Source organism: Hemicordylus capensis, chromosome 6 (assembly GCF_027244095.1).
Source record: "Hemicordylus capensis ecotype Gifberg chromosome 6, rHemCap1.1.pri, whole genome shotgun sequence".
Lineage (NCBI taxonomy): Eukaryota > Metazoa > Chordata > Lepidosauria > Squamata > Cordylidae > Hemicordylus > Hemicordylus capensis.
Window position 1 is genome coordinate 21,205,891 of NC_069662.1, and position 22,077 is coordinate 21,227,967.

The following is a 22,077-nucleotide window of genomic DNA, read 5'->3' on the forward strand; positions in this document are numbered from 1 at the left end:
TGGAGGAATCAGGGATTCCTGGTTGGTGCAGGTCTCATGGAGCATGTCATGTGGGCTGCAAAATCCCTCCTGATCTTCAATTGGTAGTGCACCAGCTGGACATTTAACTGGGATCATTCATCTGAGATCTAAGCTCAGCTTGTCAGCCCAGTTAAATGTTGGCTGGTGCACTGCCAACCTGGGATTGGTAGGGTTTTTGCATCCCACACAGTATGCTCCATGGGACACCCACCCACTGGGACTCCCAGATTCCTGGAAAACAGACATTGCTGGTGATTGTGTGAACCAGCCCTTAAAATCAGACCCTCAGTGTCAGGACTGGGCCAGAGGCAGTGACTGCAAGGGAGTCTGGAGCTGGAAGTTAAGAGCCAGGGTTGAAGAGTCAAGCCAGGAGTCAGGAATGAAATTCAAGGCCACTGCTGATTACTTGAGATCACCAGTATCCTGTGAATCTGGTGCTCACTATTAGACACAGGCAAAGGCCTGTTTAGTCCCTTTGCCCCAATTATGAACATCGCCAGAGATTCTAGAATGCATGCCTCAAAAGGAATTCATTTCCTTGTTTGCTGTTTGGAATGGGAACAGGACGGATGGGATTAAGGAGTCCTTCGCCTCTCTCTATGCTTGAGTGGAAATGAGGCCTTCGGCAGGGCCAGCTCTGCTAGCTCTTCAGCTCGTGCAGGATTCAAAATATGGGCCCTACTTTAAAAAAACAAACAAACAAAAGACAGACAGACAGACAAACACTTGCTGGCCAGAGTTCTTGGGGGCATTCAGACAGACTTGGAAAGAAGAGCAGGTGTGGGGTATTTCACTGCAGGGAGATTCCCCCAGACTGATGCATGTATTTAGTCATCCCAAAACCTTCAGTTTAAGATGAGAGTTGAGCTGTAAAGATTTTGTACAGTCTTGTATATTATGCTGCTTTGGAAATGAGTCTCTATGCACCTATATACATGTATAGACCTCCCCCTTACTTGCAAGTACACTCCATGCCCTTAGAACCCACAACCTTACTCCTGATAAACCTTTGCATCCTTGCTTGTGAACTGACCACCCACTCTCACTCATGAGTTTGAGTCAGCCTTACTCAAATGTAGACCCCCATGCTTACTAGGGTCTGTTCATGGATAAGGCTGTCTATGCATGAGAAGGGATACACCATTACTCTCCATAAAGTCTCACCTTCACTCATGATATACCACACCCTTACTTGTGAGCAGACCTCCAGCCTTACTCAGAAGTAAACCTTGCATCCTTTATCAAGAGTAGACCTACACACAAATAAAGGTGAGAACTACTCATAAAGTTGAGGAGTTACTCATAAGCAAGGATGCACTGTCTACTCAGGAGTATGTTTCAGGTGGACACATGAGAATGGTTCATGTTCTATTCAGAAATAAGAGGGTTATATCTTCTTGTGAGTAATTATATGAGAACTACAGCAAATATGTTTGAGGGGCTACCTACAGATAAATCCTGGTCTACTCATGAATGATGTTAAGGGTCTACTGGCAAGTAAGAATGGAAGGCCTACTCACAAGTAAGGGTAAGTTTCTACTTCTAGCAAGGATTCAAGGTTCTCATACATAAGGGCATGGGGTGTACTTACAGGTAGGAAAGGCAGCTGGTCTTGTGGTAGCAAGCATGACTTGTTCCCTTTGCTAAGCAGGGTCCACCTTGGCTTACATTTGGATGCAAACAGGATGCAACTGGATGCAGTTTGGATCCAGATTTGGATGCAATTTGGTAGCAAGCACTATAAGATGGAGAATAGGGCCATATCTCATTGGAAGAGCATCTGCATGCTTGAGGGTACCAGGTTCACTCCCTGGCATCTCCAGGTAGAGCTGGGAGGGACACCTGCTTCTAATCTTGGAGAGCCACTGCCAGTCTGTGTAGATAATATTGAGCTAGATGGACCAATAGTCTGACTCAATATAAGGCAGCTTCCTATGTTCCTAAAAGAGGGTGAGTTCTGCTCATGTGTAAAAGTTCCAAGCCCTGCTATAGTATGTCAAACTTGGGTGAAGAACTGTGTCTTGTAGAGATGAATCAGACAGAAAATCTTCAGGTATATATACAGGTCATTATTGTGGCTGGATTGGGGACTTCTTGAATTTTTGGCTGGACACTTACTATACAGGTAGCATTGGGGGGAAGCACTGTGCTTTGTAAAGATGTATCAGGCAGAAATTCATCAGAAGCACTTCTAGCAAGTAATTGGGGTAATTGCACTTGTTGAATTTATGCCTAGATGCATACATCCCTGCCCAGACCAATACTGAAAACTGAAAGACCAAGATAAAGACCAAAACTGAAAGACCAAGACAAAGCATTCATGTAGCCTCATTTCTAAAGCAGCATAATATACGAGACTGTACCAAGTCTTTACAGATTAAATGGCATGGAAGTTAAGATGGGTGCCTTAACTTGCAATTTCCATCCTTTTTAGAGCATGAGTGAAAACCAAAATGATCTTAACTCTCCTTTTAAACTGAAGGTTTTTGGATTACTGAATTTACAGGCCTTTTGAAAAGGAAAATCTGATTGGTCATTGTGAGAATGGGAACTTTAACTGTAGCTCTTACTCATCATGCTATCCAAGTGGAGCCTCCATATTCATAGGCAATGAGGTCATTCACACGACCAGGCCCACAGGAGTAGAGTAGGGCTTCCCCACGTAGGGCTGGTCATGAGCAGCACCAGGATCACTCCTGATCCTGGCATTCCACCCCCAGGTAGTCCTGGTTGTAAACCAGGCTAAAAGTGAAGTAGGAGGGCATGCGTGCACCTCCTACCCCACTGCGTGGTCGTGTGGATGCTCACCAGCACCTCCTCCCAGGCTGCCAGCAGCCATCTTGGCCATAGAGGCCGAGAGAAGGAATGACCCAGCAGCAGGGAGATATCTGAAGTCATGTGATATCCTTGCTTGCATGGTGCATTGTGGGAAATCTGGCGGCCCAGCTGCCTTTCCCCCACCTCCCGCTTGCCATGCTGGTCACTGCCACACCACTCATCTGGTTGTGTGAGTGGCGGAGCCCTCTTCGGGCTCAGATTGTGTGGGGGAAAGGAGGTAGGCTCCAGCCTTCCCCCCCCAGCCAGGACTGGTGCCAGACTATTTTGCACCCTAAGCAAGGTTCAGTACTTGCACACACCCCAAAAATATTTCAACTTCGATTTTCAAAAACAGATGTTTGATAGAAAAAATGAAAAAGCACTTAACTTGAAACTGCTAAATTTATTTTAAATTGCAAATATTTTGGCACACAAATAATTTGGATTGATTTGATACACTCTGCGCCCCTCTGAGGTCTGCGCCCTAGGCGGATGCCTAGTTGGCCTAATGGTAGCCCCGGCCCTGCCCCCAGCCCCAGCCAATTTGGTCATGAGAATGACCTTATTATACCTCTGAAGTAGAAAGTTCATGCCTTATTCATACCACCTTGTGTATCCTTGCAAGGTCTCCTGCTATCTCACCACCACCCCATGCTCCCTCTTAAGTCATTTTGCCACCTCAACCCACTTTGTATGCCCTGGCAAAGTCTCTTGCCACCTGGCTGCCTATAAAAAGAAAGGGTGGGAGAAGGGAATGTCTGTTTATCTCTACAAGTGCCAGAGTGTCCTAGACTCTCCTTATCAAGCAGCTATATTCAGAGCCAGGGAGTTCCTTACCAGGACTTGCCCTTTCAGGCTCTACCTTCAGAACCTTTAGTAGGGGGAATCAACAATAAATGCCCATCACTGATTTTATTCTGTTATTATGGAGTCTTCTGAAGCTAAGTACTCAGGAAAAACCAATTGGGCAATGACTGGGCAAAGTCATTTTGTGTAGATTGCATTTATAGAAAAGTGCAATAAATTAAATATATGTAACAGAAGTTTTTATTAATGTGCATGCAAAAGGGAAGTAGAAAAGTAGTTTAAAATTAGTAGGATTTCAACTTCAAACATTATTTTATAGAATAACAAATTGCCATATATGGTAAATTTGAATGAGTACTTCTGAATCTGAGAAAGCTCTTCTGCTTCTCTTGAGCAGAATGTTGTTTTTGAATTATTGATCCGATTGCTGAGTGTTAAAAATCTGTTGAGAAAAATAACAGTTAAAAATATGATGATATTCAGAATTTCTTCTAAAAATAAAATAAACAAATCTTTCCCCCAGAATATTCCAGTGTAAAAAGTAGTGTATTCAGCTACTTTAATTGGCAGGATTGTTTATGCAAAACTGAGTATTTGTAGATTATCAGGAAATGTGACTTTATGTTGCAAAAACAAATCTATAAACTCTTCAAAACATATAACTGAATTTTTTTAATTAATCAATGTGCTTTTAAAAACATTTTTTTTTAAAAAAAAACCATCACTAAAAGGATCTATTGACCCCCCCCCTCCAATCACTAAAAGGCCCTTTAAATTTATTTAAATTATTTAAATTATTTATTTAAATCACGAGAAGTCAGCAAGATCAGCAAGAAAAATGAGTAGATTGACACCCCACCCACCCAATCACTAAGAAATCTCACCAGCTGTGGATACTTGGGTCTCAGTTGGTGAGACCGGTCACAATTTTCAAGTCGTGGATACTCAAAACCACTGTTGGGAAAACCGCAATTGGAATGACTGTACCATGTAATCCAGCTCCTGACCTGTGGCTCACGCTGTGCCTGATCCAAGTGAAACAATAGAACACCTCTCCCCACCTCTCTCCCTCTCCCTCTCTTGTATTTTTATACCACCCTATAAATAAAATTTTATGGTGCTTTAAAATTTAACCAAAGAACTAAAACCTAAAAACCATGTAAATACAAATTAAAATTACTATCAATAAAACTACAAAACGTTAAAACATCACAAACTAAAAGCCTAATAAAATAGGTGTGCTTTCAAAAGCCGTTTTAAAACAACCACAGATGGGGAGATTCTGGTTTCATTTGGGAGTGTGTTCCAGAACCCTGGGACAACTCTAAAGAAGACCTGATTCGGGGTCATAACCAAGCAAGCCGATGGTAACTGCAACCAAACCTCCTCCAATGATCTCAATGGGTAGCAAGGTTCATAAAGAAGAAGGCTTTCTCTTACAGTAAATACTCTAGCCCCAAGCCATTCAGGGCTTTAAAGGTAATAACCAACATTTTGTATTTTGCCCAGAAAAAAATTGGAAGCCAGTGTAGTTCTTTTAAAATAGGAATAATGTGGTCTCTTCAGGTGGCCCCAGAGACCAGCCTGGTTGCCTCGTTCTGCACCTCACCTGCTCCACTCCACTCACCGCCCTCGGTCTCCCCTGTCTGCACACATGCGCAGTAGGAGTTATGGAGTGTCGCATCTCAGGACTCTAGGGAGCCACACACGCCCCCAACAAGCATTTGGATGGATGATCTCCAATTGGGAATTGACAGAGGAAGTGTGACTCTGTTGGTCCTTTTGGATCTCTCGGCAGCTTTTGATACTATCGACCATAGTATCCTTCTGGAACGTCTGAGAGTGTTGGGGGTGGGAGGTACTTACAGTGGTTCCGCTCCTACCTCTCGGACAGATTCCAAATGGTGGTGATTGGAGACTGTTGCTCTTCAAAATCTGAGCTTAAGTATGGTATCCCTCAAGGCTCCATACTCTCTCCAGTGCTCTTTAACATCTACATGAAACCACTGGGAGACATCATCAGGAGATTTGGAGCAGGGTGTTATCAGTATGCTGATGACACCCAAATCTACTTCTCCATGTCAACTTCTTCAGGAGATGGCATAACTTCCCTAAATGCCTGCCTGGAAGCAGTAATGGGCTGGACAAGGGAAAATAAACTGAGACTGAATCCAGATAAGACGCAGGTACTTATTGTGTGGGGTCAGAACTCCAGAGATGATTTTGATCTGCCTGTTCTAGATGGGTCACACTTCCCCAAAAGGAACAGGTTTGCAGTCTGGGAGTACTTCTGGATCCACACCTCTCCCTGGTATCTCAGGTTGAGGCGGTGGCCAGAGGGGCTTTCTATCAGCTTCAGCTGATACACCAGCTGCGTCCGTTTCTTGAGATGAACGACCTCAAAACAGTGGTACATATGTTGGTAACCTCCAGACTTGACTTCTGTAATGCACTCTATGTGGGGCTGCCTTTGTATGTAGTCCGGAAACTTCAGTTGGTACAGAATGCGGTGGCCAGGTTTGGCAAGATCACGTCACTCCTTTTCTGATAGAGCTACACTGACTGCCAATAGGTTTCTGGGCAAAATACAAAGTGCTGGTTATAACTTATAAATCCCTAAATGGCTTAGGCCCTGGGTATTTATAAGAACGTCTTCTTCATTATGAGCCCCACTACCCATTGCGGTCGTCTTGAGAGGTCCGTCTCCAGTTGCCGCCCTCTCAGCTGGTGGCCACACGGGGATAGGCCTTCTCGGTTGCTGCCCCGAGACTGTGGAATGCGCTCCCTACTGAGATACGATCCTCACCATCTCTGACAATTTTTAAAAAGCATTTGAAAACCCATCTCTTCACCTAAGCTTTTTCAGCTTTTAAAAATGTTTAGGTTTTAATCTGTGGTTGATTTTTAAATTGTTAAATTGTTTTAAGTTTTTGTATATGTTTTTAACTTGTTTTATGCTATTGTTAACCGCCCAGAGATGAAAATTTGGGGCGGTGTACAAATTTGATAAATAAATAAAATAAATTTGGAGGCCCCCCAAGAGGCATGAGACCATGGACCCCTGCCCTGTGGTCTGTGCCTAAATGCTCCACTGCATACACATGCCCGCAATGTAGATCAGATTGCAGGTCAAGCCTAGATGTTACCCGCATACGCACCACTGTTTTAAGGTCTTGAGAAATGGACATAGCTATGTATCAGCCAAAGCTGATAAAAAGCACTTCTGGTCAATGCCTCAACCTGAGTGATCACTAAGAAGTTTGGGTCCAGAAGTACTCCCAAACTATGTACCTGATCTTTCAGTGGGAGGAAAACCCCATCCAGAACAGGCAGATCTAAACTACGTCCTAAATTCCAACATCCCACAATGAGTAGTACCTCTGTCTTGTTTGGATCCATCTCATCACCAATTTCAGGCAAGCATTTAGAGCGGTTAAGTCGTTTCCTGACAACGTTGATATGAAGAAATAAATCTGGGTGTTATCAGTATAATGACAACAGCCTGCACCAAATCTCCTGATGATCTCCCCCCATGGTTTCATGCAGATGTTAAAAAGAATTGGAGATAGAATGGCTTAGGGGTGTGCATCAGTGTCCCCTATAACAGGGATTCCCAGATGTTGTTTACAATCCCATAATGCCCAAGCAAAAGCTATTGCAGCTGGGGATTCTGGGAGTTGTAGCCAACAACATCTGGGAATCCCTGTTAGAGGGAGCACTGGTGTGCACAAAACCAGGTTGCCCGATTCAGGTTCGGGGGTTTGGTTAATTTTTTTTTTTTAAGCTTTTTTAAAAAAACTAAAAAACTCACCTCTTCCCAGTTCAGGGGCTGCTCCGCAGCTGTGGTGTGTGTGTGTGTCCAGAAGGTCCCCCTCCTCTGCTGGCCTCCAGTTAGTTAAAAATATGCCTGGTTCAAGTGATTTTCAGCCTGTTTGGGGCCTCTGCTCCATGGCAGCAACCATTTAGAGGTCTTCACGCATGCCCAATGGGCCTCTGCATGGCCAGCCAAAAATTGCCTAAACCGGGCATATTTTTAACTAACTGTAGGCCAGCAGGGGAAGGGGGAACCTCTGGAGGACCACCACCACTACCCCCGGCGCAGTCATGGAGCAGCCCCCAGACCGGGAGGCAGTGAGTTTACTTAGTAAAAAAAAAAAGTTTAGATTTTTTTTTTTAAACAGAACCCCCAGACCTAAACCTGGACTTATTCAGTCCATGATCGGGCTGAACAGGGGCTAGTTCAGTTTGAGGACAGTTATCGAACCACCAAACTGGCCATGTTCAATGTTGAACGGGTTCAATACCGAACCCCGTCCCACATCCCTAGAATGGAGCCCTGCAGGACACCATAGCTCTCACTATGAAGAGCAACAATCTCCAAGTGACACCAACTGGAATTTACCCAAGAGGTAGGAGCATAACCACCACAAAGCAGTGCCTCCCACTCCCAACCCCATCAGGCGACCAGAAGGATACCATAGTTGATGTTATTGAAAGCCGTTGAGAGATCCAAGAGAACCAACAGAGTCACACTCCCTCTCTCAATTCCTGATTGGAGATCATACATCAAGCAAACCAAGGCTGTCTCCACCCCACACAGCCTGCCTGAAAACTTGTTCGAAATGGTTCCAGATAATCAGTTTCTTCCAAGACTGTCTAGAGTTGAGAAGCCACCACCCTGAGAGAGTTGATAAATGCTGTGAGGGTACCTCCACAGTGGACTTGCTACTAATATTATGCACATCTACATGAATCTTTAAAGAAACTCTGAGAAAGCTAATGAATATGACCTCTGTTTGGAAATGTTCTTAAACTTAAATGAATCATGCAATTGATATTTTCTCTCTGAACTCAATATTCTGAGTTCTTCCATGCAAGGACGTATCTAGAGTAGGGCAGGCAGGGCACATGCCCTGGGCGCCACTTGAAGGGGGCGCCATTTTTCAAAATTAAAGACATTTTTTAAATGGCCGCCAAAAACAAAATGGCCACCGTGCATGCTCAAATGGCCTCTTTGAGGCCCTAGGCCATGCCAGGCCTTGCAGAGGCCATTTTAGCATGCGCGGCGGCCAGTTTTTTTTCAGCGGCCATTTTTTAAAACAAAATTTATTTTAAAAAATGGTCACCGCACATGCTCAAATGGTCCCTGCAAGGCCCTTCGCAGACCCCCCCACCCATGGCCTTTACGAAGCTCCCCGAAGGGGCTACAGGTTAAAAAAAATTTTTTTTAAGTAATATAATATAAGTCACTGTACACATATTTAGTTTGGCACGATGTTCAGGGAATCAGGGCTTGTGAATACTGAGCTGAAGCTTATGAGCTAGGATTTTATTTGTTTTCTTTTACTTTGCTTCTTGTGATAAGTGAGTTAAATGTGATATCTTAATAATATGGCTATTAATGGTGAGTTTGTCTTTGAATCAGTGTGAAATCCTTAGTATTAAGGCCCACTGGGAGTTGCTTGCTCTCTTTCTCTCATTTTAACTGTCTTTCTGAAATACTAGAATATATTCTGGATAGCCAGCATAGTGTAGGAGAGCCAGCATGGTGTAGTGGTTAGAGTGCTGGATTAAGAACGGGGAGACCTGAGTTCAAATCCCCATTCAGCCATAATACTAGCTGTGTGACTCTGGGCCAGCCACTTCTCTCTCAGCCTAACCTACTTCACAGGGTTGTTGTGAAAAAGAAACTCAAGTACACTGCTCTGGACTCCTTGGAGGAAGAGCAGGATATAAATGGGCTCCACTCTGGGCTCCTCGGAGGAAGACCACTCTGGGCTCCTTGGAGGAAGAGCGTGATATAAATGTAATAATAATAATAATTATTATTATTATTAATAACAATAATAATAATATATTGATATTAATATAATATAATATAATATAATATAATATAATATATATTATAATATTAATATTAATATTAATATTAATATTAATATTAATATTAATATTAATATTAATATTAATATTAATCCAAGCAGTGACACAGTTTACTCTTCATATCCTTTAATTATTTTCAGAGTATCTGGGAAAAGTCAAATTCTCCATTTATTTTTAAAACATGTAATAGTGATGCTACAATGCAGAGCAGAGAACTGGCACTTCTGTTTAGTTTTCCCAGTACACCTCCACATAGTATTTGGGTATTTCATGAGCCCCAGCATACTGAAATTTGTAGTATTACAGCATTTTTTGGTCTGGCTACGTCCACTGATAAATAGTTTTTGAAATATTAAAAGATTAACGAGCTTGCCTTGTATTTTTCAGCTGATATGATGGTAAAGTTATCTGAAAGGTGGGTGTCAGATGTTTGGACAGGGGGCGCAATTTCAGTGCTTGCCCTAGGTGCTATTTTCCCTAGATACTAGGGATATGTGTTTCGTTTCGGATACAAAACGTTTTGTGAACACAACAGGCCATTTCAGCTGTTTTGTAGCCAAAACAAAACACCCAATGCTCAAAACAGAAAATTCTGTAGCCAAACCAAAATGTCCCTGTTTCGGATACAAAATGTTTTGTTGCTTTGGCTGTTTTGGAACTCCATTTTGCAATCACAGAAAGTCTTTCTCCTTCAGTCTCCATTTTTATTTTTGACATCTGTTTGCATTTCCAGCCCTTCCAGCCCGCAGATTGGCCAGCGAAAGCATGGGCTGATCTGCTGGCAATTGCCTCCTTATTCCTTTTAAGCAAATTTAAGGGTAAATTTTACCCTCTTTGGCCGGTGGGGCAGTGTGCACTTCATTGTTGTTGTTTCACACTGTTGTGTGGAGATCAATTGCATTTCGGGCGGGGGGGACGTGGATGTGCATGACCTTTGGAAATCTGCCTGATTTTTTCCAAAGCTCTGCTGTTGTTGATGTGTGATGTTGATATTATTTGGGGTGGATTGGGGGCAGAAAGGGGGCTTTAGGGGCAGAAGAGTGGTTCAGGTGGTAGTGCCCCAATGGATGCCTGCTGCCACCCAGATTCCAAAGGAATTAGGGAAAGGGCTGATTTTTAAAGAATTTCTAAAGTTGAAATGTCTTTGGGGCAGATTTGGGGCAGAAAGGGGGCTTGAGGGGCAAAACAGTGGGTTGAGTGGCAGTACTCCAAGGGGCGCCTGCCACAACCCAGATTCCAAAGGAATAGGGCAAAGGGCTGATTTCTCAGGAATTGTTGGAAGTTTACACTTCTTTAAGGTCCCCCCCCCTCCGGAATAATGGAGGTTTAAGCAGACCAATAACTCCACCTGGGGGGCACTGGGGTGGCCGGCAGTGAGTGGTCGTGTAGTGCACATAGGGTGCCAACCACCCCCATGGGTTGCTAACCCATGGGGTGCTGGGTTCTGTTGTTTCTGAGGTGTTCTGAGTGTAGATTCTCTGGTAGCATATCAGATTTTCAATGACAAACCATGAATCCAGTCTCATATGCTACCAGAGAATCTGAATCTACACTCATAACATCTCAGAAACAACAGAACCCAGTACCCCATGGGTTAGCAACCCATGGGGGTGGTTGGCACCCTATGTGGTCTACACCACCACTCGCTCTGGGCCACCCTGGTGCCCCCCAAGTGCAGTTATGGGGCAGGAATTATGGAGGTCCATCATTCCCTATGGGGAAGAACTTTACAGATGCACAAACTCCATTACATCTTTAAAAATCAGCCCTCTGCCCAATTCCTTTGAAATAATTCTGGCAGCTTCCTTGTCCCCACTGGGCACTACCACCCACCCTACTCTGCTCTGGGCCACCCCTTTTCCCCCAACATGAAGCTATACTTTTGCTGAAACCTCCATTCTTCCCTAAGGGAAAAATTCTATACTTCAAAAATTCACCAAAACCCAGCCTTTTGCCCAATTCCTCTGAAATTTGGATGGTAGTTTCCACCCATTGGGCACTACCACCCCCACCCACTAGTTTTTCCCTGGGGCCATTTTTTAAAATCCAAAACATTTCGGATTCAGATTTTGCAATTTCGAACAAAGAACAAAACGGGGGTATTTTGGATTCGGGCCAAAAACAAAACAGAAAAACAAAACAAAACGCACAACCCTACTAGATACGCCTCTGCTTCCATATTATAATGTCAAACTGCTGCAGATACTTCACCTTCCAAATCTCACTCTCCTTCCTTTTTTCTCATCCAGGAAGAAGGTATAGTACGCCTTCCATCTTAATGAGTCCTAGTGAGGTGGTCACTTTGCGGGCAAATTTCAGCATCCACTGTAAATGTGAAGACTTAGAATGGGAAGAGTCAAGACTGTACCAAATGCGTTCATCTTTGCGCATATTGAAAATGTACAGAAGAGAAGAGAATGAAACTGTATTTCCCATTTTTGGAGCGAAACCATCAGATGCGGGGATCTACTGGTGTCAATATTGCTCAGTCCTACCAACCAATATATCAGAGGACAAACTAGTCAATAACTCAAAGTGCCAAAAAGGCAAAAAATTAAATTACCAACCAGCAAACCAGACAAGATGCTCATATGACAGTAAGAACCTAACAATCAACATAATAGGTGAGCGCCTTACTCAATGCTTTTCATTTTACAAATGACACTAAAACAGGTTTCAGTTATTCTGCATCTGTAGTTCAAATGGAAAAGCTTAACTGACTAATATATATCTGATGTTCTGTTCCATTTTATGGGATGTAGGTTGAATAACTAGATATGTGAATGGGTTTCATTGAGTTCTTCCTCCTACATTCTATATTCTCCAAACCCTAAGAAAATTGGGACCAAAAGACCAAAGTGTAAATGCATTGAAACTGAGTGGTAAGCAAGCCACTCAGGTCACCTTGAGGGCAAATAGGTAATAACCAGCACTTTTTATTTCAGAAACATATTGGCAGCCAGTGCGATTCTTTTAAAATCAGTGTTATATGGTCCCTTCGGGTTGTCCCAGAGACCATTCTGGCTGCCACATTCTGTACCAATTGTAGTTTCTGTACTACGTACAGCAGCAGCCCCATGTAGAGTGCATAACAGTAGATGAGCCTGTAGGTTACCAGCATATTATATACCACCCAGTCACTAGTCTCTAAGAAACATCCTTCTGTCAGAAAGCCTCTGTAGCCTCCACTCCAGATTTTCATTTAAGAGTACACACACACACACACACACACACACACACACACACAGATTTTTTGGCTGAGGATGCAAATTAAATGTGGAAAGATCTAAAACTTGTGGCCTATAGCATTGCTGCTAACAACTAGTTAACTGACACAAACACGCCCCTTAACTATCCATTAGGGTAATTCATAAATTACTATTATTATTTATGATCATAAATAACTATTTAAAAGTAATTGTGCTTGTCTCTCCAAAAAAAGAAAGGAAGATTTTGAAATTTGGTCTAAACTCAACTTAACAGTGTTTGGAAACACACTCTTTGGCAGGTCAGATAAAAATCTTTGGGACTGGTAGCAAATTATATCCAGCTGTATATGGGAGATGAAAAGATGCAAGTTAATAAGAAATTGACATGCAAACAGAAAAAGGGAGGATGCTTAGGTGTACCAATATTTCCATGTAAATGTGGATTGCATGTTGATTGCACTGATTCCCCAGAGAGAAAACCATATTTAAGTGTATAGTGGAAGAAAAATACAATATAGTACCCATTCCAGATCTATTATGGTAAGACAAACATGACAAAATGACCATCAAGCAGTGTGAACCATGCCTTCCTTACTGTGATTTTCCTCTCGCTAGATTCCAGTCTCCCCAAACCCTCCTTCAAGATGAGATCCATGGAACAGGTTTCTTCAGGCATGAATTTCGTCATTAAGTGCCAGGGTCCAAATAAGGGTCTTAACTTCTCCCTGCACAAATCAAGGGACCTGATAAAGGAACTGCTAGAGCAAGACAGAGACACCGCTGAGTTTACTTTTTCTGCAGTGCGTTTGGAAGATGCAGGGAAATATACCTTTCAGTACCAGCACACAAGATATCCCTTTGTCTGGTCTGTGCCAAGTGAGCCGATGGAACTGTATGTGACTGGTAAGAAGCCCGGCTTGGTGTTCTGCTTTCTGTCACTTCCCATGTTTCTTTCCCTGGATGAGATATAGGAAAGTCCTTCACACAATTGAAAAAACTGGGTAGGCAAACTAGATCAGAGGAGGCGGGAGTGATTGTCTATGAGGCAGGAGCTGGGTAGGATAGCACCATCCTACCCAGTTTTTATACCCAGCATTTGACCAAGGTAGGATGGGAAACTGTCTTGCCAAGCTCCTAGCTAGCGCACAAGCATCCCTCTCCTCCTACCTAGTTGTTGGCTCACACACCAGTGAAAATTGGGAGAGCACGCAGCTCCTGAACCTGGATGGATCTACCTTCCTCCCAGACAATAGTCCCTGCCCTCTTTGGCATACATTGGTGTGCCCACATGATCCACGCTGCTCCGTGCAGTGCAGATCTATGGAGGCTAGGACTTGTTTCCCTGACCTCCAGGAATCCCAAAATGCAGCACAGAATGAGCACAATGCATTGGAGGATTCTCCTGGGAGATGGGCACTCTAGGCACCTGACTCTATGTATGCTCGGGCTGTGTGCATACAGACAGCTCTGGCTAAAGGCTAGTAGGCGCTCTTACCCCCGGACCTCGGGACCCCAGTCTGCAGCCTCCAAGGTTGGGGGGGCTCCAAATGGCCAGGGGGGCCTCCTGCAGCCACCCTGTGCCCACCCCGCTGCTGCCCCACCGCACCAAACCTCTGGGGTTTCCCCCCCATAATTTCAGCCACCATATACATGGCCAAGGGGTGGTGGCTGGGGGGTGGGGGGGGGTGGGCTGCTCAGGCCTCCCCACCCCACACGGTGGTGGAAGGAGCAACTGCTGGGCCTGTCTGTCCATCCTGGCAGCTCTTGAGAACTGCCAGGCACTTCAGTGTGCCTGCACAGTTGAAATAGATCATTGGAATCCCGTCACGGGCTTGCGATGATCTATTTCAACTGTGCAGGTGCACTGAAGCACCTTGCAGTTCTCAAGAGCCACTGGGATGGACGGACAGGCCCAGCGGTCACTCTATCTGCCACTGAGGGGGTGGGCCTGCTTGGCTCACACACCCCTGGCTGCTACCCCTTGGCCGTGCACATGGAGGTGGAAATTATGAGGTTCATTTGGCACAGCAGCGCAGCAGCAGGGTGGGAATGGGGTGGCTGCAGGAGGCCCCCAAAAGCAGCTTTGGGGGGGCTTGCATTGGGGGGGCCTCGCAGCAGCGGGGGAGGTCTGGGAGCAAAATTTACCAAGGTGAATCCCTGAAGGGTTGGGCAGGGCTGGAGCGCCAGGATCGGGCATGATCCCGGCACTCCGCATGAGCAGCCTAGGCCAAGCTGGGCTGTCCTCGCCTGGGCTAGGCTGCTCATGAGGATAGCCTCTATATTTAGCAGTGGATAGAGCCATTGTCTCTATTCAGTCTAGAATAGCATCTCTGCAGTGGCTGGTGGTGGTGGTGGTGTGTGCGTGTGTGTGTGTGCGCAGACTGGGAGCTATTTGAGCTCCTACTACTATGAATATTTTTATACTGCTTTTGAACAAAAGTTGTCAAAGTGATTTACATAGATAGATAGATAGATAGATAGATAACATGGCTCCCTGTCCCCAAGGAGCTCAAAATCTAAAAAGAAACACAAGGTAGACACCATCACGAATTTTGTATGATACAGAATGTATCATACCCAACAAAGAAAAGGAGGAAAAGAAAATAACATAAGGTCCTTGATAGAAAAATAAAAAAATGAACTTCACCAGACCGAATTATTATACATAAGAATAGTAATAGAATTAGTGTACTTATATAGAAGAATGCATCTCAGCAGGGGAAATATACAAGACTGTTGCTGGGACCATGGATAATGAGGGCCAGCTGTTCATGCTGTCAAGTCTATCTTTCCAGCATTAAGGGCTAGACATCCAGCTGTTGGTATACTGCTTATCCTGATCACATCCGTAGAACCATTTGATTCCCAACAGGGGTGCACACAGAATGTTATTCCATGTCTCTTTCATTCCCACCCCACTACTCCTAGATTCCACACTCACCAAACCTTCCATCCACCTGTGGCCTGAAGGACCACATACTGTGGACTCGAATGTCACCATCGAGTGCCAGGGGCCAGAGAACGGTCTGAACTTCTCCCTGTTCCAATCAAACGATGTAAGAACATCAGAGAGCATAGACTTGGTTGGAAACACAACTAAGTTCTTTTTCCGTGTATTGAGATTGGAGGATGCAGGAAACTACACCTGTCAGTATCACCAGAGAGGAAATTGGTTTGTACTGTCAGTGCCAAGTGAGGCCATGCAACTGATTGTGACAGGTGAGGAGCCCATCTTTTTCTTTTTCTTTCCTTTTCTAACTCTTGCTGTTGCATGACATCACATCCTGTTTACAGGATATTGTAAGTAGCTTATGTAAGGAACAGATCCAACCAGCCAACTCATGTGTGAAGAATTATTGCCAAGTCACCCCTCCCTGTTACCTGGTGAACTGACTGGGTTTACAATTAATTTAAAAATAAAGAATCATCTCTGGTAGATTGTCTCGCTGCCACCAAGCACTCCTTAATTAACAGAGTTACCTCTGACTGGAATAGGAACACTAAAACTCCCCGTCCCCTCTGTACTTTTCTAGCAGGCAAATACATACATACATACATACATACATACATGGTTCCACTTATATAAGCTTAAGTGGGGGAGGTAGTAGGCTTTACTATTCCTGTTGAGAGCATGTGAACTAGGGGCTTCCCCTCCCCATCTCCCAAAGTCAAACACTCTGAGAGGGCTTGTAAAAACAAAGAAAACAATGTATTGATTTATTATTTTTAAAAGAAGAATAAGCCAGTTCAGGATTTCATGCATAACTGTTGCAAACAATATTAGCTTAGTGCTTACGAGAGCATTCAAAACACCCAGATGTTCTCAGGAAGCACTTAAAGTAATCTGTCCCTAGACTAGGCTTGAAGATAGTAAGTTACAAGAAGCAGATACTTGGGTATACAAAGCAATACACACAAAAGGATAATAAATTCTAACTCAAGTCTTACTAAAACACTTTCTCCTAAGTCTAATCTTCTGAAGCCATAAGCCTTGGCTTCGTTCCCTTGGACCTCACCAGGGCCTAGGTGAGACCAACCCCTGAAATCCCTGACCCTCAGGGACTTGCAGAACTCACACCGAGAGACTCTGGCAAGACTCCATTTCTTCTCTCTCACTGGGTACACCCTTTCATCTTCCCATAAGACCCTCAGGAGTCCTTTAGTCTCACTCACTTGTTAATCGATTGGGTCATGACCTAGGGTCTCCAGTCTGTCAATCAAGGTCAACTGTTTTCCCCCAAGTTAACTCTATCAGAGCTGTATCCCATTCCTCAGACTGCAGGAAAACATAAGTAATGTGGAAATCAAAGCCGTGGATCTGAAAAGACTCACAAATCCAAACCAACCTTGCAATCCAGAATCATTGAAGAAACAGGAGGTGAGGTATCAATAACAATAAAAATTAAGTGGGCTTGTCTAATAGAAGCACTTTAAAAACTGGAACTGCAACACTTTGTTTAGATTTTGGCCTACTTTCCAGTAGGCTTATGAGATCACCCGGCATTCCGTGTGTGTGTCCATTCTCCGCTATCAACTTTGCAATGCCTGGACCAATATGAACCACATCAGGTACAGTTGTAGGGACACCTCAACAGTGTAATTTGTGATGATGTCATTGGCCCCAATTCAATATAGCAGATGTGTAAACTTTTGAGGCGCAAGAGGGCTAACTTGTGAATTGCCTAATCAATTTGAACCAAATTTTCTACAGGTTTAGGGACACATAGGGACACCTCAATGGCATAGTTTGTAATGATGTCATCCACCCTGATTCAAGATGGCAGACATGTGAACATTTGAGATGCAAGTGGGAATATTAAATAAATAGTAAATAAGTGGGAAATGATTTGGACCAAATATTGTACAGTTGTAAGGACACATAGAGATACCTCAAACGCATAGTTTGTGATGATGGTTTGTGATGAGAATATGGTGGGCACATGAACATTTGAGGCACAAGAGGGCTAACTTGTGAACTGGCTAACTGATCCAAACCAAATTTAGTCCACTTGTAGGGATAATGAAAGGAAAGTTGGCAGATTAGTTCTTACTAGAACAAAATGTTTTATGTCCCATTCTTCCTCCAAGGATCTCAGGGCAACTTCTATGGTGTTCCTCCTCTTCCCATTTTATTCATACAACCACCCTGTGAGATAAGAGAGAGCAAGTGAGAGAGGGTGGCCCTGTGTTATGCTCTACTTGCCCGGGGCCCTGCACATTGCTGCCCCTTGTGGCAGCCTGCTACATTACAGCAGGCCCCTACACTTTTGGAAGCCCTGGACAACCCCGTCTTTTGGGATCGCTCATTGACTTTTCCCTCTAGCAGGAAGAATAAGAGGCTTCTTGGCTGAAGCAGTCCTTGCCTCAGTATCAAGGTTTTCTTGTTCTAGTGTGGTTGTCATAGTGTTTCTCCTATCTGCTTTGCTTGACCCTTGGCTTGTTTCTGACTCGTGGTTCCTGTCTAGATCCTCTGACTCCTAATCCCCTACCTGACATGATCCCTAGTGGGAATATAGGTACATAGGAAGGTGCCATAGACTGAGTCAGACCATTGGTCCATCTAGCTCAGTATTGTCTACACAGACTGGCAGTGGCTTCTCCAAGGTTGCAGGCAGAAATCTCTCTCAGCCCTATCTTGGAGATACCGGGGAGGGAACTTGGAACCTTCTGCTTGCAGGTGCTCTTCCAAGAGCAACCCCATCCCCTAAGGAGAATATCTTATAGGGCTCATGCATGTAGTCTAAATTCATATGTAATCAGGGCTGACCCTGCTTAGCAAAGGGGACCATTCATGCTTGCTACCACAAGACCAGCTCTCATCCTATGCTCTCCCAGTTTCTGGTTCTCCCAGTCCTGGTTCTGGACTTGTGCCCCCTAGTGACCGCTGTCCATGTCTCTGCTTCCTAACACCCAGTGAGCACCATGGCGCAGCAGAAATCTGAAGTCAGATTTTCATGCTCTCAGTCCTAGCCCATCACCACTGTACTACATGTTCATTGTGGAGATCCAATGCCAACTAGTACATGGGGTGCATTGCCAAGGTCTTCACAGTCCATTACAGAGAGCTGGTTGAATCATAATGGCTGAATAGAGAGAAAGAGAGTTATCCTGTTCAGGTGTTATCAAAACTGAGGATGCTGTACTCATGTATAGAGCAGCTGAGAGCATGCTTAGAAGCCCCGCCCTTGCACTGACATGCTATGAAGCCCCACCCCTGTTGTCCAGGGTTACAGCATTTGTCTCTGCAACTAGCAAGTGACAGGATTCCAATCCAGAGCATGTCAGCATGGAGGTGGGGTTGTAAGCATGCTCTTGGGGAGTGCAGTGTCCCCAATTTTGATAGCTTCTGAACAGGGCTATAGCCTTTGTGGATAAATGAAATAATGCAAGAGGTGGAGTTAGTAGCAAACCTACCCTTTTTCACTGCAGCCACCGACAGATAATGCCTCTCTCTCTCTCTCTCTCTCTCTCTCTCTCTCTCTCTCGTTTGCAGCTCCCTTAATTCTGGTGAACAAAATCCGTCTGGGAGTGGCTAGCTTGGTCTTGATTGCTTTGGGGCTGATCATCACTGAGGCTGTGTACAGCTGGAGAAGAGAGGCTGCAGATGATCCTGAACCAGCGTCAGAGTCCCTTCAGCCAAGCACCTCCCATGAAGCCACTGAGATCACGGAAATGATGTCATGAAAATCAGTTTCCCTTCTGAACAAAGCACAGTGTTTCTCTTTTTAGTCACCCCAGGCCTTCTTTTTGTCCTGTGGCAGCATCCAGGAATCTTTGTGTGGACAGAAATGGCCTTGTATGAAGACTCACTACCAAACCTTGCAGGGCTACAGCTGCAGATATCTCCACAGATCCAAAGTTCTCCCTGGCCTGCCACTCCCACTGGTCTGCTTGCCTCCTGCTTCATGTGGTCCATGATGTCTTGGTCTCTATCCTGTCTAGAACTGGGCCCAGACCTGATCCTGTACAACAGTGCTCCCTGTAACAGGGATTCTCAGATACTGTTGACTACAACTCACGTAACCCCCAGCCAAAGATCACTGCAGTGGCGGGTGATAGGAATTACAGTCAACAATATCTCGAAATCCCTGTTACAGGGAACACTGCTGTCCGGTACCAACCCGCCTCTGCAGCTCTGAAGATGCTGTCCTATATGGATCTGGGGTGAGTGTGTGTATGACAGAGCCTCTCCTAAAACTGGCCACAGGAGGGCTGAGCCCTGCCCCAGATGATCATGCAAAAAAGCCTCATGGATAAAGGAAAGGGAGCTGTGCAGCCCATAATTTAGAATACAGCAGCCAGCTGCTCACTTTGTGTCGCTTGAGAGCAGAGTTTAGCTGTGGAAGGAGCTGAGCTGAGAGGAGCTTGTGTGTGTGTGTGTGTGTGTGTGTGTGTGGAGAGAGAGAGAGATATGAGTTTTTCAGAATGGAAAGGCCAATCCTTGAACAGAGAGATTCTAATTCTTTTACTATTCTTCATTATTTGTGAACAATTGGGATCCCTTTTGAATTTAGTTTGTCATCTATTAGTCTTATTTACAGCCTGTTGTCACCTTTTGAAAGAGCAGAATTAGAGCCTAATTGCTTTTTACTTAGCATAAGTAATCTCTACTGAGGCTTACTGAGTAGGGCATAAGCCCTCCTGAGTTAAGTGGGACTCGCTCTCAGATAAATGTGCATAAAATATCTGCTAATTAAATGATGGCTAAAATAGCGTTGCCTGCAGGAAGGAAGCAAGGTAGGTTCTGAATGTTCATGCATGCACCCATGCACACAAGGGGGGAAAGTAATGCAAACAAAAAGAAACCCCAGGGTAGTTAAAAAGTCTCTGTCAGAAGCCAAATGTGAGAAGACATCTGTCTCTAATGCAGTGATTCCCAAACTGGGAGCCTCCAGATGTTGCTGAACTACAACTCCCATCCGCCCCAGCTACAATGTATTGTGGCTGGGGATGATGGGAGCTGTAGTTCAGCATCATCTGGAGGCTCCCAGTTTGGGAACCACTGCTCTAATGGCAAGGGGAAAAAGGGGAACAAAACAAAAATAGACATACACATGGTTTCCTCTCCTTGCCCTGCAAAAAAAGTGTGCATTTCCCTAAATGTAGTGGTTTCTGCCTCATCTCTAGCTGATATACAGAGCAAGGATGTACTTCTGTAGTGAGAGAGCAGCCTAGCAGAACTTCCCAAGTAACTGCACCAGTGCAGCAGGGAAGCGGAAATTTTTGATGACATCCCTTCCCCTAGGCAGCCCTCTCTGCCACCTGAAAATATGTCCCTGAGGGTTGTATAGCCCTCAGGGAGAAATATTCGGGTGGCACAGAGGGTTTCCTGGGGAAGAGGAGGGCATCAAAAATAGCCACTTCCCCACTGCTCCAGTGCAGTTAGTTGGGGAGTTCTGTTAGACTGCCCTCTCACTGCACCACTGCAGCCTTGCTTTGTATGTCAAGCCCTGAAACAGTGTGTGTGTGTGTGTGTGTGTGTGTGTGTGCACACGCACATGTGTGAAGTGTGTGTAGGTGTATTTCTAACTCGCGAAGTATGGAGCCTTAACTAAGCACCAAGACTGAATGACTGGCTAATATATTTTTGGTGTATACTTTTTCCTCTTGGTGCAGCTCAGCGAAATGATTGGCTTATGTTGTAAAAAAAAAAATTAAAGTTGCGTCTGTGAGTGAAAGAACAAGTGAGTGAAAGAACAAGAAAAAACTTAAAGTTGTTTTCTGTGAGTGAAAGAACAAAGAACACACTCCATCCCTGTCCCCAATAATGGTGATTTCCAAAGAGAAAGCATGAAAAAGTATATCCTTTCCTTTTTTGAAAAATCAGAATCTATGTAACAAAATGCACTTGATTCCTGTTGGTTTCTCTGTCCATGTGATGTATGCTCCTTGTTCCCCCACCTAGTTGGGTTTGACTTAGTGAGCCTCATTTTGGGTAAACATACCTAGAAATGTGTTTTTATTGTACAAGTTTACAGAATGTGCTTTGTAAATTGTTCCAGTTTTCTCCGTAAGACCTTACTTTGTTACATTCTTCTTTTCTTTTCAGATAATGCAAATAGTACAATAGTATCATGCAAAGAACATTCTATAACTGCGTATCATAACCATTCTACAATTTTTAATTTCATCAGTTACTAGATTTTAGATTTCCTTCCTTTTTCAGCTGAAGTGTATGTATTACTGAGATAAACTTGTTTCCACAATAATTAATGTGATAGACTATAACTTTATTTGCCTGTTAAATAAGCAGATGTAGAGATGTGCCTGAAAAGTAGACCATCTTCATCATGTCTTGAGCTTCCCCCCACTTAAAACACGTCCAGATCCTCTGTTGTCC

The 22,077-nt window shown here is 44.2% G+C and overlaps 1 protein-coding gene across 1 annotated transcript; it reads left to right on the plus strand.

Moving 5' to 3' along the window:
- The first annotated feature begins 1,478 nt into the window (after positions 1-1,478).
- On the plus strand, positions 1,479-20,610 carry LOC128331888 (T-cell-interacting, activating receptor on myeloid cells protein 1-like). Its single transcript, XM_053265880.1, has 5 exons — positions 1,479-1,549; positions 11,778-12,152; positions 13,353-13,640; positions 15,666-15,956; positions 19,231-20,610. The coding sequence occupies exons 1-5, from the start codon at positions 1,495-1,497 to the stop codon at positions 19,419-19,421; spliced, it is 1,200 nt and encodes a 399-aa protein (XP_053121855.1). The 5' UTR covers positions 1,479-1,494; the 3' UTR covers positions 19,422-20,610.
- Positions 20,611-22,077: the final 1,467 nt, after the last annotated feature.